The sequence below is a fragment of the Dermacentor andersoni genome, chromosome 8 (assembly GCF_023375885.2).
Source record: "Dermacentor andersoni chromosome 8, qqDerAnde1_hic_scaffold, whole genome shotgun sequence".
Classification (NCBI taxonomy): Eukaryota; Metazoa; Arthropoda; class Arachnida; order Ixodida; family Ixodidae; genus Dermacentor; species Dermacentor andersoni.
The window spans coordinates 140483287-140501728 of record NC_092821.1 but is presented as its reverse complement, the minus strand read 5'-3'; the positions used below and the strand labels follow the sequence as shown (position 1 = coordinate 140501728).

Below are 18442 nucleotides of genomic sequence, written 5' to 3'. Positions count from 1 at the left end.
TAGGTTTGTGAAATGCATACACTGTTGTGAAGCTTTTTATTGATATTGATGCATTGTTGTTTGATTCTACATTCTGTGGACCACTTTGGCCACATCAAATTACCAGTAACATTGAAGCACAGTGGCCTGTGGATAGTTGCAGTTTGGAAGCTGCAATGAATGGCACCAAGATTTCAGAACACATGGTGAAGGTATTGCCAAAAAGGTGTCCTCGGCAATTTTAGATGATACCTGCAGTTTGGCAGAGATAAAGCCATACTTGGAAGATGATGCCTGGCTCTCTGTAATGTCACTAGTAGAAATGAAGAAGTGAAAACCGGTATGGTTCTGTCCCGCATGCAAAAAACTTATTGGCAAGGCGAATTCAGTCTGTTGCCATTTATGTCTGGAATGGAGACATCTGAAATGTGCATGTCCCAATGGTTTGCCCAAATCGAGTACATGGTTTTGCAGAGACTGCTACCAACAACGGATGACACCGTAACCAGTATTATTGTTGCCACCATTGTCACCACTTCATTTTTGTATTTCTAATGCAATAAAACTATCCATAGTGTTTTGGAAAAGTAGTTCTAATCTTGGCCTTCGAAACTTGTAGGAACCATATTTCTTGTAATACCACTGGCACTGCTACCATCGTGGTCCCTCTGTCAGTTGCAAGAGTACATTGTAATATATATTCATTTTCATGTGCATTAATATGGCTATTTGTGTGCTTTGATAACCACTCTGGATTACTTCTGTACATGTACGGCAGGCAAGCTTTTATGAACAGCAATTCAAAAATGCATCACTTTACAAACATGATGTATGTAGACTGTGATGCAGAGATGGCACACATATTTCCATCCGAGCAGCAATTTCAGCATGTTAACTGTCAAGCTAACATCGCCAGAATCTAAATAGGTTTATGACAGGCAAGTTTGAAGTAAAGTGGGTTTCAAACTTTAAGCCCATTAGGCATATGAACAAAGTTATCTCTGCGCCTTTACGGCTCCGTTTTGTGGCTTCCACTTGCTGATCTGAGAAACCACATATGTCAGGTGAGAAAAACCGTCAAGAAAGTTTGCTTGCTTCGGGGCTATGCGCTACAGCGCATAGCATATGATAGCCACAGTCTGGTCGGTCTGACTTTGGTCTAAAGCTAACGCGCAAGATGAAGCCTATTTCGTGCTGTCCCCACTGGTCCACAAAATAAAGTTGAAGCGTATTTTGTGGTCTGGTCCACAAAACAAAGTGAGAGTTTATCGTGTGGTCTGGTCCACAGAATAGGCACCACGTTGTGGTAAAGCTAGGCAAAAAAAATTGGCAGACGCTTAGCTTGGTTAAGCCTAGTGGATTGCGAAAGCAAGACTGTCTGGCTGCGCCCTGGTTGGATCCACTGAAGCCGTCCTTGGCGATTCGTTTAGTAAAGCTTATTGTTTTGCATGGTTTTGCTACCGTGGTATACAAATGATTGACAAATATGAGCCTACAATATGAGCCTACACATACAAATTCATGAGCCTGCGGATCTGTACAAAGGGTATGCGGGGTTACAGCCCTCGTTCGGCTACAGGATTCAACCGCGGCAAACCCTCTGGCATAGGCGGATATTTGTACCCATTAGACACACTGTACAGTGGAATCTTTTCTTCTCTGAGACTGGCTTTACACGTGTTACACACCACTGCACTGGGTAAGCCCTCCTCAAAGTAGAGAACATAAGCTCGCTTACCGGTGCAAGTTTGTCCTTATGCCACAACCGTTCACACACAGAACACACACAGCCAAAGGGATTGTTTGTAAAGCGTCTGTGAAATTCACGAGTTGCGGGCTCACACTCCTTGACTCTTCTCGCATGCTCTTCACGTCGTTGAAGTGCAATGTCCCCCTCCGGTTGAACCACACCAGCCTTGGCAAGAGATTTCTCTCGTCGCTTCTTCCATCGTTTTTGAGCTTTCGCTTCGGGTGATTCTTCCGCTTGGCGCTTTCTCCTCGATTCGTTATGCTTCGCTTTCCTAGCAGCATCTCGCTCTCTTTCCCTGGCAAGGCGTTGCTCTCTCTGTTCAGGCGTTTCTTCAGCACGTCGTTGTCTTCTGTTCAGGTTGTAGAGTTCCATACGGCTCATCGAACGTGTAGGTGCAGTCTCGTCGCCATTTAAAGCATCCATAAGGCTTGCTGTCGAACGATCAGGTGTCGCCGAAGTCGCGTCAGCATTGAGAGCATGCATGATACTTGTAGATGCACCCAGATCAAGAGATGTTGAACGCATTCGCCTGGCTGCATAATATGCACGCCGTTTAGCTAAACGTTGTTCCCGCTCTTCATCCGTTTCTTCCGCACGCCGCCGCTTCTTAGCTGCAGCACATCGTTGCAGCTTCACCTTATACACATCATCCGACATACCGTGGAGGATTCGCTCGGACGACCGGACGACTGCGACGAGCCGAGTTGGGGGGCAGCTGGCACGACGTCACGTAGAGCGAGCGCCTCCCCCACGGCAGCGGCGCGTGGAGGATTCGCTGGGACGATCGCGACGAGCCGAGTTGGGGGTGGGGGGGCTTTCCCACAGCTGGCACCATAGAGTTTCTAAGTGAGAAACTCTATGGCTGGCACGACGATGGATGAGTGGACGGATGTTATGAGCGTCCCCTTTGGAACGGGGCGGTGGGTTGCGCCACCAAGCTCGACGTCACGTAGAGCGAGCGCCTCCCCCACGGCAGCGGCGCGTGAAGGATTCCCTGGGACGATCGCGACGAGCCGGGTTGGGGCCCCGATTTTCCACAGCTGGTATGACGTCACACATAGGTCATGCTAAAGGTCAATGGTGGAATCTCCGGGACGACGGCCAAAAGCGGAAACCTCGAGCAGTATTGCTTTCGCAATAAAAAATGATAACGGTTTTTTTACCGCCCGATTCGTGGCTGATCCCCCAGGAGAACGATCATGGAGGAAGGAAACTGAGGAGAGGCCCTATCCGCTCCGAGCGCTAGGAGAAAAGTGTGGAGAAAATGACGTAGTAGGTTCTCCTCTTTTTTGCTGATTTTTTATTTCTTTGCCGTGGCGGCCACACCTTTCGGGCCATAATGGCGGTTATGTTTTGGTTCTGTGCGCTCACACGTGTTGCTCCGTAGGTTTCGTACCGTGGCAAAGGCGCTTTGCGGGCAGGTTCGCGTTGGTCTCTGTGTTTTGTTGCGCGTTAGCTGGACCATGCTCTCCCGGATTTTGCTGTGGCCAGGTGGGCAACGAGGAACTAAAGTTCGTACGCTGTACGCAATGTACCGCACCACGGCAATGGCAACGGACGAAGGAATATCCGCGGGAAATATTGCCCTCTTTGGCGGAATCATGCTAACGTGCTAACAACGATTGTTTAGTATTGCTGCGGAGCGCGCGCGTCCGAGCACCACGGTTGCGCGCAGCGCGGCGTGGTCTCGCCAGAAATGTAACAAGAGAGGAGAGCTGGCCCGATAGGCGGAGCAACACATGGCAACACCATGAGCAACGCCAATTTAGTGACTTTAGCTTCACAAAGAGTGACGTCAGGGCCTCTCCTGAGTTTCCTTCCTCCGTGAGAACGATGGAACATGTTTTACTAGAATATGAACATAGAGTTAGTGTAAAGGTATATATATACAAATGGACCTGTAAGTGGATTTTCCCTTTATTAATGTATCTACCCAGTTGCCGGTTTAGGCTCTTTTTGGCCTCATAGAGTTTGTCACGATATTGTGAGAAACATTTCCTTGAAACACTTGTGTTCAGGCTGGTTCAGGGATAGCACGGGGATGGTAAACGTGTCCGCGAAAACGGAGGCGTACAAAAATACTTCCCAGTAATGGTTGAAAAGGTTCGATGCCGGGAATTCTTTGTGTTTGTGTGTTTTTTATTAGGACATTAGGCAACATAATAACAAGGGCTTGGTGGCGCAACCCATTTCCCTACTTCAAAGGGGACAGCCATAGCATCCATCCACCCATGGCAGCGGCGGGCGGCGTCGGCCGTGCGGTGGAAAGAACAAATGGAAGAACCCATATGTAAAAACCAATAAGAATTATAGAAAGCTCGCACACAGAACACCTGACATTCGTGCATAGCCCACGGCATATAGCGTTCGTCGCGAGCGTTTCTCGGGCGCATGTGCACGCGTCCTCGACTGCATTGGTTTCGTTGCTCCATGAGGCCGCTAATTCCCAGTGCGGAGAGAATTAGACGCGTGCGATGGATGTGGTGGCGTCAGCTAGTGCGAAAGGCTCTTCGGCTGGTGCCACTGGGGCATCTACATCGACTGGAGCTCGACCTCGAGGGAGGCCACGGAACACGGAGGAACAGAACGCTGAGGCCAAAGCCAGACATGCTGAGGCCATGCGGAGAAAGCGGCGGGAGGATGCCGAGTTGCGGGCTCGTGAGGTTGAAGCGAGGCGGCGACGACGTGCTGCGAACCCGGCGCTTAATGCAAAAGAAGCGGAGGCAATACGGCGTAGACGTGAGGATCCGAAGAAGCGGGCTAGGGAGGCTGAAATCAAACGCCAGCGAAGGCAGGACCCGGAACAGCGCGCTAGGGAGGCTGAAGCCAGACGCCAGCGAAGGCAGGACCCGGAACAGCGCGCTAGGGAGGCTGAAGCCCAACGCAAGCGTAGGCAGGACCCGGAAAGGCGGGCTAGGGAGGCTGAAATCAAACGCCAGCGAAGGCAGGACCCGGAACAGCGCGCTAGGGAGGCTGAAGCCAAACGCCAGCAAAGGCAACGAGACCGTGATTTACGGGAAAGAGAGAAAAAATTGATGGGTCAGGAAAGTGAACAACATCCGGATCTCAGAGTGCGAGAGGCCGAAATCAGGCACCAACACCGGCAAGAATTTCTAGAAATTCGAGCCCAGGAAGCAGAAGCCAAACAACTTGGGCAACGAGCGGAGGCAGAACGACAAGCTCAGGAGAGGTTGAGCCAGCATGTAAGTGCAACGAATATTCTTGAGAAACGCTTCGTGCAGAATCCATTTGGTCATAATTCTCTTGCTCTGTGTGCGATTTTGGCATAAGAACGACCTTAAGCCTCTTCCACAGGAACGTGCCACTGTCGTTGCTGTTGCATTTCAGATGGATGTTCCTGGGTTTGAGGTGGGTCGCACTTGCATGCAGAATTTTTCACTCGTTTTCTTCCTGTTGTTTCAGCCTGGTCCTGAAGCAGTCTGCACGACCGAACATTTAATCTCCATAGATGCCAAAACGCTCAAGAGACCTCGCTGTCAGACATACCAGCACACCTATGTACAGGGTTAGACAAAGATACTTTGCAACTGTATCATGATACGATACAAAATACTTCTGCAATTATTGTATTCGATATGATACTTTCCATTTGTATATTAAGATACTTCGATACGTTCGTAAATTTTTTATTATTGATCTATATAATGTAGCAGCAAATGCGTATGCACAAAAAATGTTTGCTTGGGAATTTCTTAACTCCAACCTTCTTTCATTTGAATGAAATGTCTCCTAGTATCTCAACATGTCTGTCTTTCTTGCTCAAACTATACTTTCATTCTGAAACGGTTTATTGGGGTTGCTTTAGCTGCTTAACATGAAAGCTCTTCATATGGCTGCTCGCAGACATATGCGCGCTTGTTTTTGTCGAGAGGGCGCAAGCACCATCATGTGACCCTGCTCCGCCAAAAGGAATGCACAGATCTCATCGCCACCCTCGCTGGAGGGCTCTGGGGGAAAGAAAATAATGATGCTGCCTTTAGTTTTATTCAGGTGGCTTACCAGCAGCAGTATCACCTTGAGAAGCGGAGTTTAACCAACATCTATAGTTTTGCACAGTGACGTTGAGATGACAGTATGTATGTATTGTACCTTAAAGCACACAATACATTCTTTCATGTATTGGAAATACAGGTGCTGATACACTTCTTGCTAGACATGTCATGATACAGATACAAGGTACTCAAGCAATATCTAAGATAGTATCAAAGATACATGTATCTTCAATACTGCCCAGCACTGCCTGCACGTGTTTCAAAAATGGCAGAATGAAATGTCAATTTTTAACGTGCCTTTCTGGCCCATGGAAGTTACCCGAGTCATCCTTCCATTCTCGCCTGCCCACACTGGAGAAGAGAAGCAGGCTCAAAGGAAGTTGAAAGATCGATACACTAAGTTCCACGAGTCTTTGGAGATGACAGTGTATGAGTCGATTAAGGATTTCTGGAGACATAACAACATCGACGATGCCAGTGAGTACATTGAGATAGTTCGTGCCGGCATTCCGCACCCCACTCTGATACTGAAGCAGGATTGCGATCAAGTGATGTATAATTACTTCAACCTGTAGATACAATCGGCCGTGTGAACTCGTACGTGGACCTGCAGGTCATGCTGGATGTGTACACGTATACTGCGCATGTGGTCGAGCATGTCAACAAAGCAAACCGAAGCATGTCTAATCTGCATAAAGAGCTGAGTGCACTCATGTACGAATCTCCAGACTCAAGTGTTATGTACACCCAAGCTCTTCGACAACTCAGTGTTAAGATGTTGAAAGCCATTGAGATGTTGGTGCAGGAGGCAGCCTGGTATGTACTCTGCCTCAGCGTGTCGTACACGAGTCTCGTCGTGGTCACAGCCAACACCTCGTGGTCTGAGCAGCGCGTTCGCATCCGGAAGAGCTCAACGTTCAGTGTGAATGAAACGGGATGGGTTGGATGAGAACAGCACAGACGTGTGGTGCAATATGACAATTCAGAGTACAAAGATCGTCCGCTGGAGCTGGAAGCACTTACCTATGCTGAACACCCGACATTATATACTGCTAACAGCCGATCGAGAGCACAACCTGCAATGCTTTGTTACAGCAGCTATCCTGTGTCTGACGTGCTCAACTTCATATGACATCTTGTGCCACTCTTCCATTCATTCCTGCAAGTGACAGACATCCTCGATTGCAATGCATTCGAGATCTTCGACAACAATGCGCACCACATCTTGACAGTGAAAGCTCGTTTCAGCAGTGCTCACATGGATCTTCGTGAAATAGAACAGTTGTGCAACAGTATGATATCTGAAGAGGTTGCACGGCAAGATGCTGTTGATCTGCAAAGGGAGGCAAAGCACAGCATGACTGACCGGCTCGTGAATATTAATGATGACTCGGACATCCTCACCGAAAGCGGTAAAGGTGCAGCAACATGCATAGTGATAGCGGGAAGATGGTAGCTCAGTTGTCATAAAGTGTCTAGCTGCGCAGGTGCATACTGTTGTGCTTGGCTATCCCAGAACAAATGATACCCCACCAGCGACATGCAGCTGTCATGGTTGAAGTTCGCGCTTCATCTTTCTCTTCAAGGCAGCTCGCTTGAAGACAGCAACGTCGCCTTTCCTTACCGTCATGAAGAGGCCACTGATCGATGACAGGGTCATCGTCGAGAACTCTCAGGGAAAGCGTTGACGGCAGGTTCAGTTTGCCACATGGTTACCTCATAGGTTGTGCCACATTGGAGGTAGGAGCACCACGTTGGAGAAAAGTGGAGGTTCGGCATTTGTGAATGGCCAGTGAATTCCCTCGACGAGGGAGAGCAGGCACCAAACGGCATAAAAAGTGGATCCAGACGGCTGTGAGAAAAAAGAGACGCTCGGACATGCAAAGACTCTAGCATGTAATGTGCTCCGATAGTTGGAGCCGTGTTGTAAAACTGAACCATGTACTTTTCTTTAATACTTCGTTCTCTTCAACGTCACTCAGAAGCGATCTTTCTCTTGGCACCTGGCGTGGCACCATCCATGGAACCTTCGATGGCCACATGGACCCCGAAATTCACAACAGTACAGATGTCATGCCCAGCAACGGATGTGGATGATGAATGCGAGGCTGTTCGAACTTATGCAAGAAGTCATTCATCGCCTCACTCTGCCTGACTCGAACCCACTGCTAATCTTCTTTACTGGTTCAGCTGGTTGTGGAAAGACGTTTGTGTTATGCACAATCATGGATGTTTACAACTGTTACTACAGGAGTGGCAACCGCGATATCAGCATCAGCTCGTTCATCGCTTGTGCTACCACTGGAAAAGCTGCTGTGGCCATCGGCGGAGTTACCGTGCATGCTGCTTTCAAGCTGATCATATCTGGCAAGAATCCTGACCAAGGTCACAGCGCAAGCAACACCAACTCGTTTCGCTGCATCTTGCGCGACGTGAAATCAGCATGATGTCGATGAGGTTGGCACGATATCAGTAGACACAGTCGTGCTGATCGACTGAAGACGATTTTTGAGAAGTTTACAGAACCCTTGGGCTGATTCAGTGTCGTAATTTTGCGGTGACTTAAGGCAGCTTCCACCTTTGAGAGTGGCGGAGGTGTATAAGTGATCAAAGTTGCAACAGAGCAGCTTCGGCACGGAAACTATGCCGTGGCACAACCTCACTTCCTACCAACTGACAGATGTCGTACAGCAGATCGACAAACAGTTTGCAACCATACTGACAAAGATTGGAGAGGGGAGAGGACTTCGCTGCGGATGAGGTATCTCTCTTGGACAGTCGATTTGTAACAGTAGAAGAGGCTGCTGAGAAGATTCCATCTGCAGTGCGTCTCTTCTACACCAATAAAGACACTGATGCTTATAACATTGCCAGCACTGAAGCCTGTGTGAATGATGCCATTAGTTGCCCTGCCATGGATACAATCTGTAGCCAATGATCCAATGAGGAGTATGTGCAAGCCAGAACTAGAATCTTGACAATGTCTAAAGTGGAGACATCGAACTTGGCCTACAAGATCCTGCTGTGCCGGGAGAAGCCCTGCATGATCATTCATAATGGTGACTTCTCCGACCGCTTCGCCAATGATAGTGTAGGCATCCTCAGGCATATGCAGAGGGATACCAACAACAACCCTCTTCATCTGTGGATTGAATTGCTGCGTGGCGTGGGTGCAGCAGCCGTGCTGAAGGGACGGCATTACTGAGCCAGTGATCCCGATATCTGTGGTAAATGGGTTGCCATCGACCTTGTCACTGTCAGTGTCCATGTGAAGGGCAAAGGACTGGCATACGTAACTGTAAGGTGCAAACAATTTCCCATTGTCCAAGCCAGTGCCATAATCATCCACAAGTTCCATGGTAGCACCTACGATGAAATCTGATACCCTCATCACAGCAACTCAATGCTCTACCTCTACATCATGGACTACCCAGTGACCCAAGTTGACGTGGTCGAGGAAGGTGGTTAGAAAAGGACACATATAGTCAGGTAGATAAGAGAGAAACCAGAAAGTGCGTGAAGTATCCGAAATATGCCAATTGCATTAAAACGTATGGGAAAGGTGGATAGCTCCACACGCATTCTGTTCGTCTTGTTGTAAAGAGTGTAATATTCACGGCTTAAAAATTGAATTTGAATGCAGAGGCGTTATGATTGCTCTAATTAATTGGTTATGTGCATAATAAGTGATGTCGTACACTGTCATGTGTCCTTCACAACTCTACCTTAATCCACCTTCATTCAGTTTACTTCAGCTTAATTACACCACCTTAAGTTGCCTTACTCTAACTTGTTCTAACTTTATTTCTGTATTACTATTGACATCATACAAGGTGCTGCTGACATCACTCATGATCATCTTTGGTACCACTCGTTGCCTACAACGCCGGCTTTTCTGCCTTAGGGGACATATAATGCTTTCGTATTACTATGGCACAGTTAAACGATAATGAATGTGCCTGTAGACAGGAACACACTGGTGACCACACTCCATCTCACCAGAAATCTTCACATCAAATGCCGCTGGCTATCCAAGTATACTTATGTAGCTGAAGTCATGCATACGGAAGAGAGCTGTGCGTGGTCCAACTTTCTGGAAAATTCTACTTTGTAGACGCATCAAAGTTCATCAGCAAGTAGACGGGGGAAGATCCCGAAAGGGCAACAAATATATGGCAAAGAAAGAGGGGCGAGTTAGAGACGAAGACCTTGACAACTCTCGAAGAATGTAGCTTTCAGCCCGCCAGTTGCACAAGAAAAACAACTTTTGGTACCTGAAAAATATTAGGCAAATATTGAGGGAAAAGGGAGACACCCATGAGCACCATTTCTTTTTATTCACATACAAAGGATCTTTCCTCCCATGATTCATCTATCATGGGGAACCATGTAACAATCGTGTTTATGCCAAATTCTTTCACTGTGGCACCTAGGAAAATTAGTATACATGACATGCATGGTGAATATCTCGAGGGTGGCCCTTATACAGTGACAGCATTTAATACAGTTGAGTGGGTCAGCAGCAAGCCATGGCATTCCAGGTGTAAGAATGGTTGAGACCATCAGAAAAGTTCATGTAGGCAACAGTGAATGAGGATATTATTTCTCAAGATGTTGGTGAATGCATGGAACTACTCCTTATGGCTTGGAGCTTGCTCTTTTTGAGTATGTAGAGAAACACTGTCAGAACGCGATCCCTGTTGAAAATGCAGATATGTGCTGCTGCACGAGTGAAAAACATTGCAATACATTGCAATACATTGTTGGAGTGAGTTGCTGGCCACATCTTCATAGTTTCAGAGACAGTCGTCACACCCGTGAGCTGTAAACTAATCTCAAAAACCATCACAAAATCGATCCACCCTTGCCTTATTTCAAATATGGCTTTAAACATGGCATGCATTGGATCTTCAGAGCCATAAAATTAGTTAGAATGTTTAATTGCGTTTTAGTTCTATTTACCATGTGTTTCACTGCTTCACTTTGGCTTGATTGCATTGCAGGCTGCAGACGACGCACACAATACACAGCACACCTGTGTGGGAACCAAGCTGATGAGTACAATCCCAGAGAGGAAACCATGGCGAGGCTGTCACAATAAATATGTTGGCGAGGTAAGACTTGCAGGCGTGTGCTAAGACGGCGTGCCATAATCACTTGTAACACATTGCTGCTGCTGTGCAGACCTTTGCTTCGCCTATGTTTCTGCCCGATTAACAGGTCTATTTGATTGATGTATGGCTGATGGCACTGCTGCCAGAAGAGTTCAGGCATTGCCAGCACAGTGCATGTACATGTTCGCATGTAATTGCTAACAATTCCCATGCAATATGCACTGTCATTTGAGCGTAGGGGTGTGAGGTCTGTCATTTGTTCGGCCTAATTGCTGAGGGACTTTGCAAGTGTGAAAGTCTTTTTGATGCTGCGCATGGCTGCTGGTTTGTGGTTTAGGCCTGAAACGATTGCCATGGCAACACATTGTAGGATAAGGAACCGGGCAGTGCAGTCGGGCATTACGTAACTTCAAAGTGTGGAGCCAACTCCAGATATGTAAAGGCTACTTCAAAGAGGTTAGGGAACTTTTACAATCTTCTGCCAAAGCCCATTGTGTTGGTAAGCGTCTACATGACACAATGCATGCCCCAGTTTGCAACACCCTGCCAAAAAGGTGTGCAGGTATTGCTGCACCATGGTGCAGTTGAGGGTCACGATGCAAGCGTGCACTTTAATGTGGAAGAATTACAGGTTGTGATGCAGTGAATCATGCATCGAAGCCTGCATCAACACAAGGGCTTCTCAAGGAAGGATGCCAAAAGCTGCCAAGCTACAAGTGGGTTAGGCAGACAGTTATAGGCGGTGGTCGCAGAAAATAAATTCCTTAAGCCACTACTATGGCAATTGCTACATGAAAAGGACCTGCATACTTCATTTAAACACACCCATGTGGCAAGCCAAGCTGCTGAGAAAATAACCATGCGTGAACTCTGTAAACTGTGATGCTGATTTTGGAAACGGGGCCAACTGCCAAGTTTTGCTGCTTCTGTGCCACAGTGGTTACTTTCATATCTCCTGGGTGCACATTCCAGCATATGAATAAAGCCATGTCTTACTGAAACAATAGATTTGCGAGATCTTGACCATCGCTTCCCTTACTTCATTGCTCAGAAAAAAATGTTTGAATGTAGTTTTCAACGTTTCGTTTCATCATTATATCTTAATGCAAAGTTTTGTGGAGTGGGACAGGGTTCTGATGCTGCAGTTATTCAACTATGAAAAGTGGAAAGTAATGTGGAGGAAAGGAGGGCTATGTTTTTTCTTCCTTCTTTTTAAACCTAGTTTTACGGCTCTAGCTTAACAGATAAAACCGAAAAGGTTCTGTGGTGTATACGAGGGGTGTTTGAATAGCGAAATTTTCTAATCGAATCTATTATGAACATTCTAGAAAAATGACAAATCAAATGTAGAATATTTTCTCATTTTCGAATCAGATAAGTTTTATGTGTGTGAAGTACATTTGGCAAAAGAATGAGTCTTACTTACATTATATGATATATGCCTGCAATGCCATTGCAAAAGGATGTCCATTCAGCTGAGGAATGTGTACTAGATGATTAACGACTGCTTTCAGTCACTTGGTGCACAATGACAACGGTAGTAACGAAACAAGTATGCATTATGTGATCATGCACATAGTGTTTTGTTCTTTGAGGAGAGCATTGGGATTCTACAGCAGCGCACGCTGCTTTAACTGGATGCAAATATGGTCGTACTGGATTAATAATAAATTGGTTTGCCTCTATCAAGACTACATTCGCTCTTCTGAGGATTACTGTTGAGGTGGGAATGGGAAATATGACAATATACTAAAGCAACGAAAGATGACACACAAGATGGTACAGTTACACCAATAGCAGAACTTCATCGTGTACAGCAAATGAGGCAAAAAGATATGCACAGCAAAGAGAGGGAGAAAAAAAAAATGAGCAAGATGTGGCACAGTTAAAACTACACAGTGCATATTTTAAATGTCTAACAATTTATTTTGAAAGGTTGAGTTTGATGTTTGGGAAACGGTGTCGTCAGGCAGTCCATACCACTTATTGCATCAACTCTAATCCTTCAATACGTTATTTTATTCCTTATAATTTGAACAGAAATAAATGCTTGACAATTTCGAGTCTAGTAACTTCTCTAATTAAATATGAACCACATACACAAGGGCTATTATTATGATACATTTGGGTGGTTTTTCGTGAGCGCTTTCAAAGCACTCAGATGGCAGTGAAGCTGAATTGTGGTGGCAAATTACATTAGTAGTGTTATTCTAGGTATTTTTTAACGCTGTAGGAGTGTGCTTAGTGTCATGACAAAGCTTGGTTACATTGTTAAATGACCTTCAAAGCTTCACGGGAGCACACGGCAATGACCATTGGGATGGACCATTATACTCGTGTTAAAAATATTGAACATTCGCGCTCCCCTGTTGATTACGCAGCTCTTCACTCTTCTAGGATGATCCCCTGCCTCAACAAGCCCATCAATCTTGTCAGACTGAACACCACATCACTCTAGTGTGGTGCGCAAGACCAAATGTGCCAACTCGCAGTACTGCAGTCCAGGTGGAACCATGGGAACAGCAGCATTGATGGAAGTGCACAAGAAGATGAAAGGTACTATAGAACAATGACCGATAATTTCTTTCTACATGCATCTGCACATTGATGTATCTACATATTGTGACCCACATGTGCCTCTGATGGAAGTGCTTAGATGGAACAGTCTTCCCGATTAATGTTTAGAGCAATACAGCTTTTGCTGATTTTTCTATCGATTTTCTCTCACTTTTGTGGCTGGCACAGCTTAGTTGCTTTTGCATGATTAAACCCTGATTAACTAACATTGACATAAAACAGCCGGAAGTTTAAATGAGTACCGACACACGTCTGGAGTTGTAGAAACTCTACCATATACTTTTCACGCATGGGGCAGTGACACATGGCAAATGTGAAGGTTGAGAAACACGTATAGGATATTTTAGTTTGATACTAAATTGCTCTCGGGCTGGCATCATCATCGTGATGCCACGACCAAGAGCAAAATTTGCCAACGTTCTGTTGCAAAAAGGAATAGGTATGGTGACATTGCTCAAGAAAGAAACAGAAGTTCTGTGCATTTTTATTCAGGCTGTACTGTACAGTGATTGCAGGGTCTGTATGAGCCAATGAATAATGGCTTCATGAAGCATCCGCATCCTGTTTTCTAAAACTGATTTATTAAATTATTAGGACACTGATATTTGTCAATTGAATCTGCAGTAAGGAAAAATAAAGAGTATCACAAATTCCATGCCCGTACTACCTTACACGAAAGCTTTCTACGGTAATGTACAAGTCAGACCTCAATATAACAAACACGAATGATCTGATATAGTCCACTAAATAAAAATTGTCTCGCAGTGTTCCGATGTTCCTAAGGAATATTGGATATAACAAAGCTGTTGTGTCAGATGCGATTTCGTTATAGTAAGCATTGACTGTATTGGCCTCCTGTTCATTTTTTTGTTACTCCTAGAAATGTCCTCATTTTTTTGTGTTTTCATGTTTTAACATGTTCTGTTAATACAATAGACACAACGTTTACAGTGATATATTAAATTGTACCCTGACCGTTGGTGTCTTCAATGGAAGTAAAGCAGAAATAATTGCTGCGAGAGTGTTTGAGAATTCTTATGCGACACTTCTAAGAAGCTTGTAAAGAAGCATGATTAAAAGTAATAATTTACTATTTTTACCATAAGTACCAAGTATAGAAAAAATCTTAAATAAACAAAATGTATGTCTTGCCCCTAGTTCCCAACTCTTGCAAGTTAAAAAAAAGACCATGCAAAAAAAAATGTACTATGCAGATTTGGTCGTGTAGGGAGCGTTCGTTTTCACTCACTGCAGCAAACACTTGGTTCCTTCTTTCACTACATTCTTTAGGCTCTCAAGGCAATGGTTATCAGATAGGGGAGATAGATAGCTGTTCTAGTGTTCTAGTTGTGCACCTTGAACTATCACTGGGGCCCTTCTTACATGCTTTTCGTGGTATACTTGCAAAGTACTATACAGTAATTTACAGTGTTGCATAGTATTCTACAGTAATGAGTTAGGTTATTTGCATAGGCAATGTTAAAAAAATAGGAGATTAGACTACTAGTCAAGCTTCTTTGGAAGGTTGGTCTGAAATCGACTACATGCCCTTGTACGAGTGAAAACTCCACATGACGGGAAGGATTACTCGTAATAACTTTTAGATAAGCTGTTGAAGTGCTGGTGGATAAGAAGAACCCAGGGTGGGGAAAAATAATGTTGCTGTTGGTATTAGTTGAGCACAATTGTCAAAACATCACGCACTCCTTGGCATGTACGTATGTTTGAGACATTGCTGATACAGCGTAGACGTCGGATCAGCAAATTAAAATACCAGACTGAAGCTTCTGTCTTCATCGCTACTGTCATTTAAGAATACGTTGGTGATTCAACAAAAGTACAAATATTGTGTTGCTTGAATGGGGAAGTGCCAAGAGGACTGGGGGCTAGTTTGGACGATACCTCCTGTTGAAGGTTTGTTTTTCCAGACACCCCAATATGCAAAAATGGTAAAATCTCACCGATTGTAAGAGTGCAGTCATCATTTCATATGGTACATGTGTTGCCCACAGAACGATTTCATCAGCAGTGTCCAACAACTTGTTGAAAAACTGTCACTCCAATTAATAGATTTGTTTAGGTGCGGCTAGGAAAGATTTCATTGAACAGAAAAATTATGGTAATGGGAAACAATGAACAAGTTTAGAAGTTTTCGAACCAGAATTAGAATGTGTTGAGAAAAACGAAAATTGCAGCTCGTAAAAGGTACGTCGTCTGTGCATATGATGAAGCATGATGTTGCTTTCCCTGGTCTCGATACATTCGTAGTGGGTGTCGATTCTGTCTCTAAAGAACAGCATACTTGTGCATCATTATTCCTCTGAACATCTATTATTTCTGGTAGTTTTACATCACTGTGCTTTCTTTGCTTTAGTGTAGTCTATATCATAACGACAGCTACATTATATATGGAATTTGCTAATATGAAAATGAAATTCTTTACCTTTAAGCAAGGTGTTTTGGGAAACATGCCATGAACACACACTCATTAGATTGGCTAGGCAAATGTGCAAACCTTCAGCTTCGGCATATGCACTCATATGCAAAGCAGGAGTGGGGAGTCATAAATTGAGTCGTACACGTGCTTGAATACAGTGCAATATTGTACATTACGAGATATTTTTGTGGATTTGGGTCATTTTTGTGCATGCTACAAACTGTCCTTGCCTACATTTGAATGCAATGTAATCTATCTCTGTTGATCGATATACAATAACCTAGCCACTAGTGGACAAGTATACAACACTGTGGACACCTGCTGCAGGTATTTGAATGCTCCGTCAGTATCAGTCTTTTGTATTTGTGCCGTATTTGGCTCGCTAAGTCTCTGCCCACACTGACATCTTTTTCATCTTCCACAAGCATAACCCATCTTATCATGCCATTTTTAAGCGTTTCCTTAAAAAGTAGTACTAGTCGTAAATGTCGCCAAGGTGTGGTCACTGCAAATATGCAATTCCTGTATTGCCAAGGCAGTATGAAGCAGCTTCACAAGGCGGTAGCCACTGTCCTGGAGTGACCCTGAGCAAGCTTGCTCATGACTGAACCATCAAAGATGCTTTGATGAAAGACATCCCAAGGGATCGGGTCTCCTCTATCAGGTAAACTCCCATCTCTCATTGTTACTCCAGTTTTCTGGGGGCTGTGTTCTGTAGAGTCAGTAACATTCTAGATTTTACAGTGTTTTTTAAACCTCCAGTATCAAAATAACCACTCTATCTTGCAAGCATTTTGTGCTGCATCCACTTGTATAACTAAGACGTAAATTTTCTCACGGTGGGTTCAGTTTAATATATATTTGTGTGCATTACTTGTCTAGTTTGTCTGCAGTAAATATTAAGTGACAAGTGGGTGTTTTCTGCCACTGCTATGGTAAAGGCATCTTTCACTTGAGCAGTGACAGACATCACCGTTTCTCGCAGCGAAATTGACATCTAGGAAATTTTTCTTAGCCCAGCTTTTTGTACTCGCTCAACTATGTTTGGATCAACCTGCAGCACAGAAGAAGTTTATAATGGTAACCAATATTTCTTTCACCACTACGTGAAAAGCTTCCATTTGTCCTTGGCAAAGATCATTGTAGCTGTGACTGTATGAAGTAGAGCACATTGCCCACAGCAAGTTCTAATGTTTTTAATGATCCGTAAATTTCCTGCGTAACAGAACGAAGTTGAGTGCCTTTTTTCTGCCTCGACTGTAGTATGTTTAGAAGTACTAAAGCAGTATTATTGCGCCAGAAACGAGCCCTCTTGCAGCCACTACACATTCTGCATTGATTGCGCCTCAAGAAAAACACACGCATAACTTAGAGTTGTAAAATAGCTTATGCTTACAGTTTTCATCACTGCACATAATTCAACATCCATGTAACTGAAGACAAGTGCACTGTGAGCAACAGTGTCACAGGCACAGAGCCTACGTACATCAAGTTAATGCTTTACGCAGTGGTATTTTTTGTGAAGTGGCTTCTTTTTTTACGTGCCTGATGCGACTGAAAGAATGGAGGAGGCCTCCATTCTTTCAGTCTTGTACAGGTGTCAGATAATGTGCTCTGGAGATGCCTGCATGCATTTTGCTCATTTAGTCCACGTTTTTTTTTTTTTTTCAGCATTTGACTGCCATGCTGCTGCGGGACTTGTGAATCAAGAAGCCTATGTCGTAAGCAGTGTTAACCCAGTGGGCTGGTATGCTCAAGGACCACAAGCCATTCGACAGTTTTGGTCGGGCGTCCGCAGCCGCTCTGCCTACGCAGGAAACCCACGGAAGCAACAGTTTGCGTGCGCAGTACGTAGAGGCATGCATAGTCCCGTGTGTGTGCCCGCAGCTTTTCAAAAGCTGCGCAGCGTCCACTGCGGGCTTTGTAGGACGTTCTCGCAGCTCTTACTGAAGATTTAACTCTGGCTTGCAGTTTGACTTCGTGGCGGCTGATATTGGCCGCACAGTTTCAGAAGCTGATATATGGCGGCGCTGAGTAGCTCACTACCGGCACCTGCGCATGCAAGTCAGCAGTCCCCTTCTAAACTTTTGCGTCCGGCAAACTATTGCCATTTCGTGTGCGCATGCTTTGCTACGTACGCACGACCTCATGCGCTACGTACTTTGGAGGTTGCGGACACCCAACTAAAACTGTATTATCATTTGCTAATAAAGGCGAAAGTACCTGATTACATTAAGCTTGTGCCTGCTTATTAAAGAAGCAACATCTACAAGAGCTTCCACAAAATTTATTCTGCGGTCATCGTGTCAGCACTTTCGTGGCACACTAAGCGCGCCACCTGAGAATCAGGGAATATGTGCTGGGTTTATAGCAAAGCTGTGAGAAGTGCTGGGCACTAGTGAAGAGACATGTATCATAGATTCTAACTTTGATACTCTTTGGGTATCTCGTATGTGTATCATGATACGTCTGGCAAGATGTGTACCAGTATTTGTATTTCTGATACATGAAAGAATGTATTGTGTATCTTAAGATACAAGATACAGATATCGCAACATCACCGTGCGAAACT

The 18442-nt window shown here is 44.9% G+C and overlaps 2 protein-coding genes across 3 annotated transcripts; one reads left to right on the top strand and one right to left on the bottom strand.

Moving 5' to 3' along the window:
• Positions 1 to 1299: 1299 nt before the first annotated feature.
• On the bottom strand, positions 1300 to 2527 carry LOC140213022 (uncharacterized). The gene has a single exon (XM_072284174.1). The coding sequence runs from the start codon at positions 2384 to 2386 to the stop codon at positions 1562 to 1564; it is 825 nt and encodes a 274-aa protein (XP_072140275.1). The 5' UTR covers positions 2387 to 2527; the 3' UTR covers positions 1300 to 1561.
• A 1265-nt stretch (positions 2528 to 3792) lies between these two features.
• Positions 3793 to 18100, top strand: LOC126525839 (uncharacterized). 2 transcript variants are annotated; one of them, XM_072289978.1, is made up of 5 exons: positions 3793 to 4932; positions 10746 to 10856; positions 13254 to 13412; positions 16406 to 16534; positions 17542 to 18100. In XM_072289978.1, exons 1-3 carry the CDS (start codon positions 4204 to 4206, stop codon positions 13386 to 13388), a joined length of 975 nt encoding a protein of 324 aa, XP_072146079.1. In that variant the 5' UTR covers positions 3793 to 4203; the 3' UTR covers positions 13389 to 13412; positions 16406 to 16534; positions 17542 to 18100. The 2 variants fall into 2 exon arrangements, with proteins under 2 accessions (XP_072146079.1, XP_072146078.1); XM_072289977.1 differs by having other exon boundaries at positions 3795 to 4932; positions 16410 to 16534.
• Positions 18101 to 18442: the final 342 nt, after the last annotated feature.

Bases quoted from the DNA above. Each gene is read 5' to 3' on its own strand.
- LOC140213022 (XM_072284174.1), bottom strand. From the start codon at position 2,386: ATGTCGGATGATGTGTATAAGGTGAAGCTGCAACGATGTGCTGCAGCT.
- LOC126525839 (XM_072289978.1), top strand. From the start codon at position 4,204: ATGGATGTGGTGGCGTCAGCTAGTGCGAAAGGCTCTTCGGCTGGTGCC. The intron at 4,933-10,745 runs GTAAGTGCAACG...ATTGCATTGCAG, and splicing joins AGGAGAGGTTGAGCCAGCAT to GCTGCAGACGACGCACACAA. The intron at 10,857-13,253 runs GTAAGACTTGCA...TCACTCTTCTAG, and splicing joins ACAATAAATATGTTGGCGAG to GATGATCCCCTGCCTCAACA.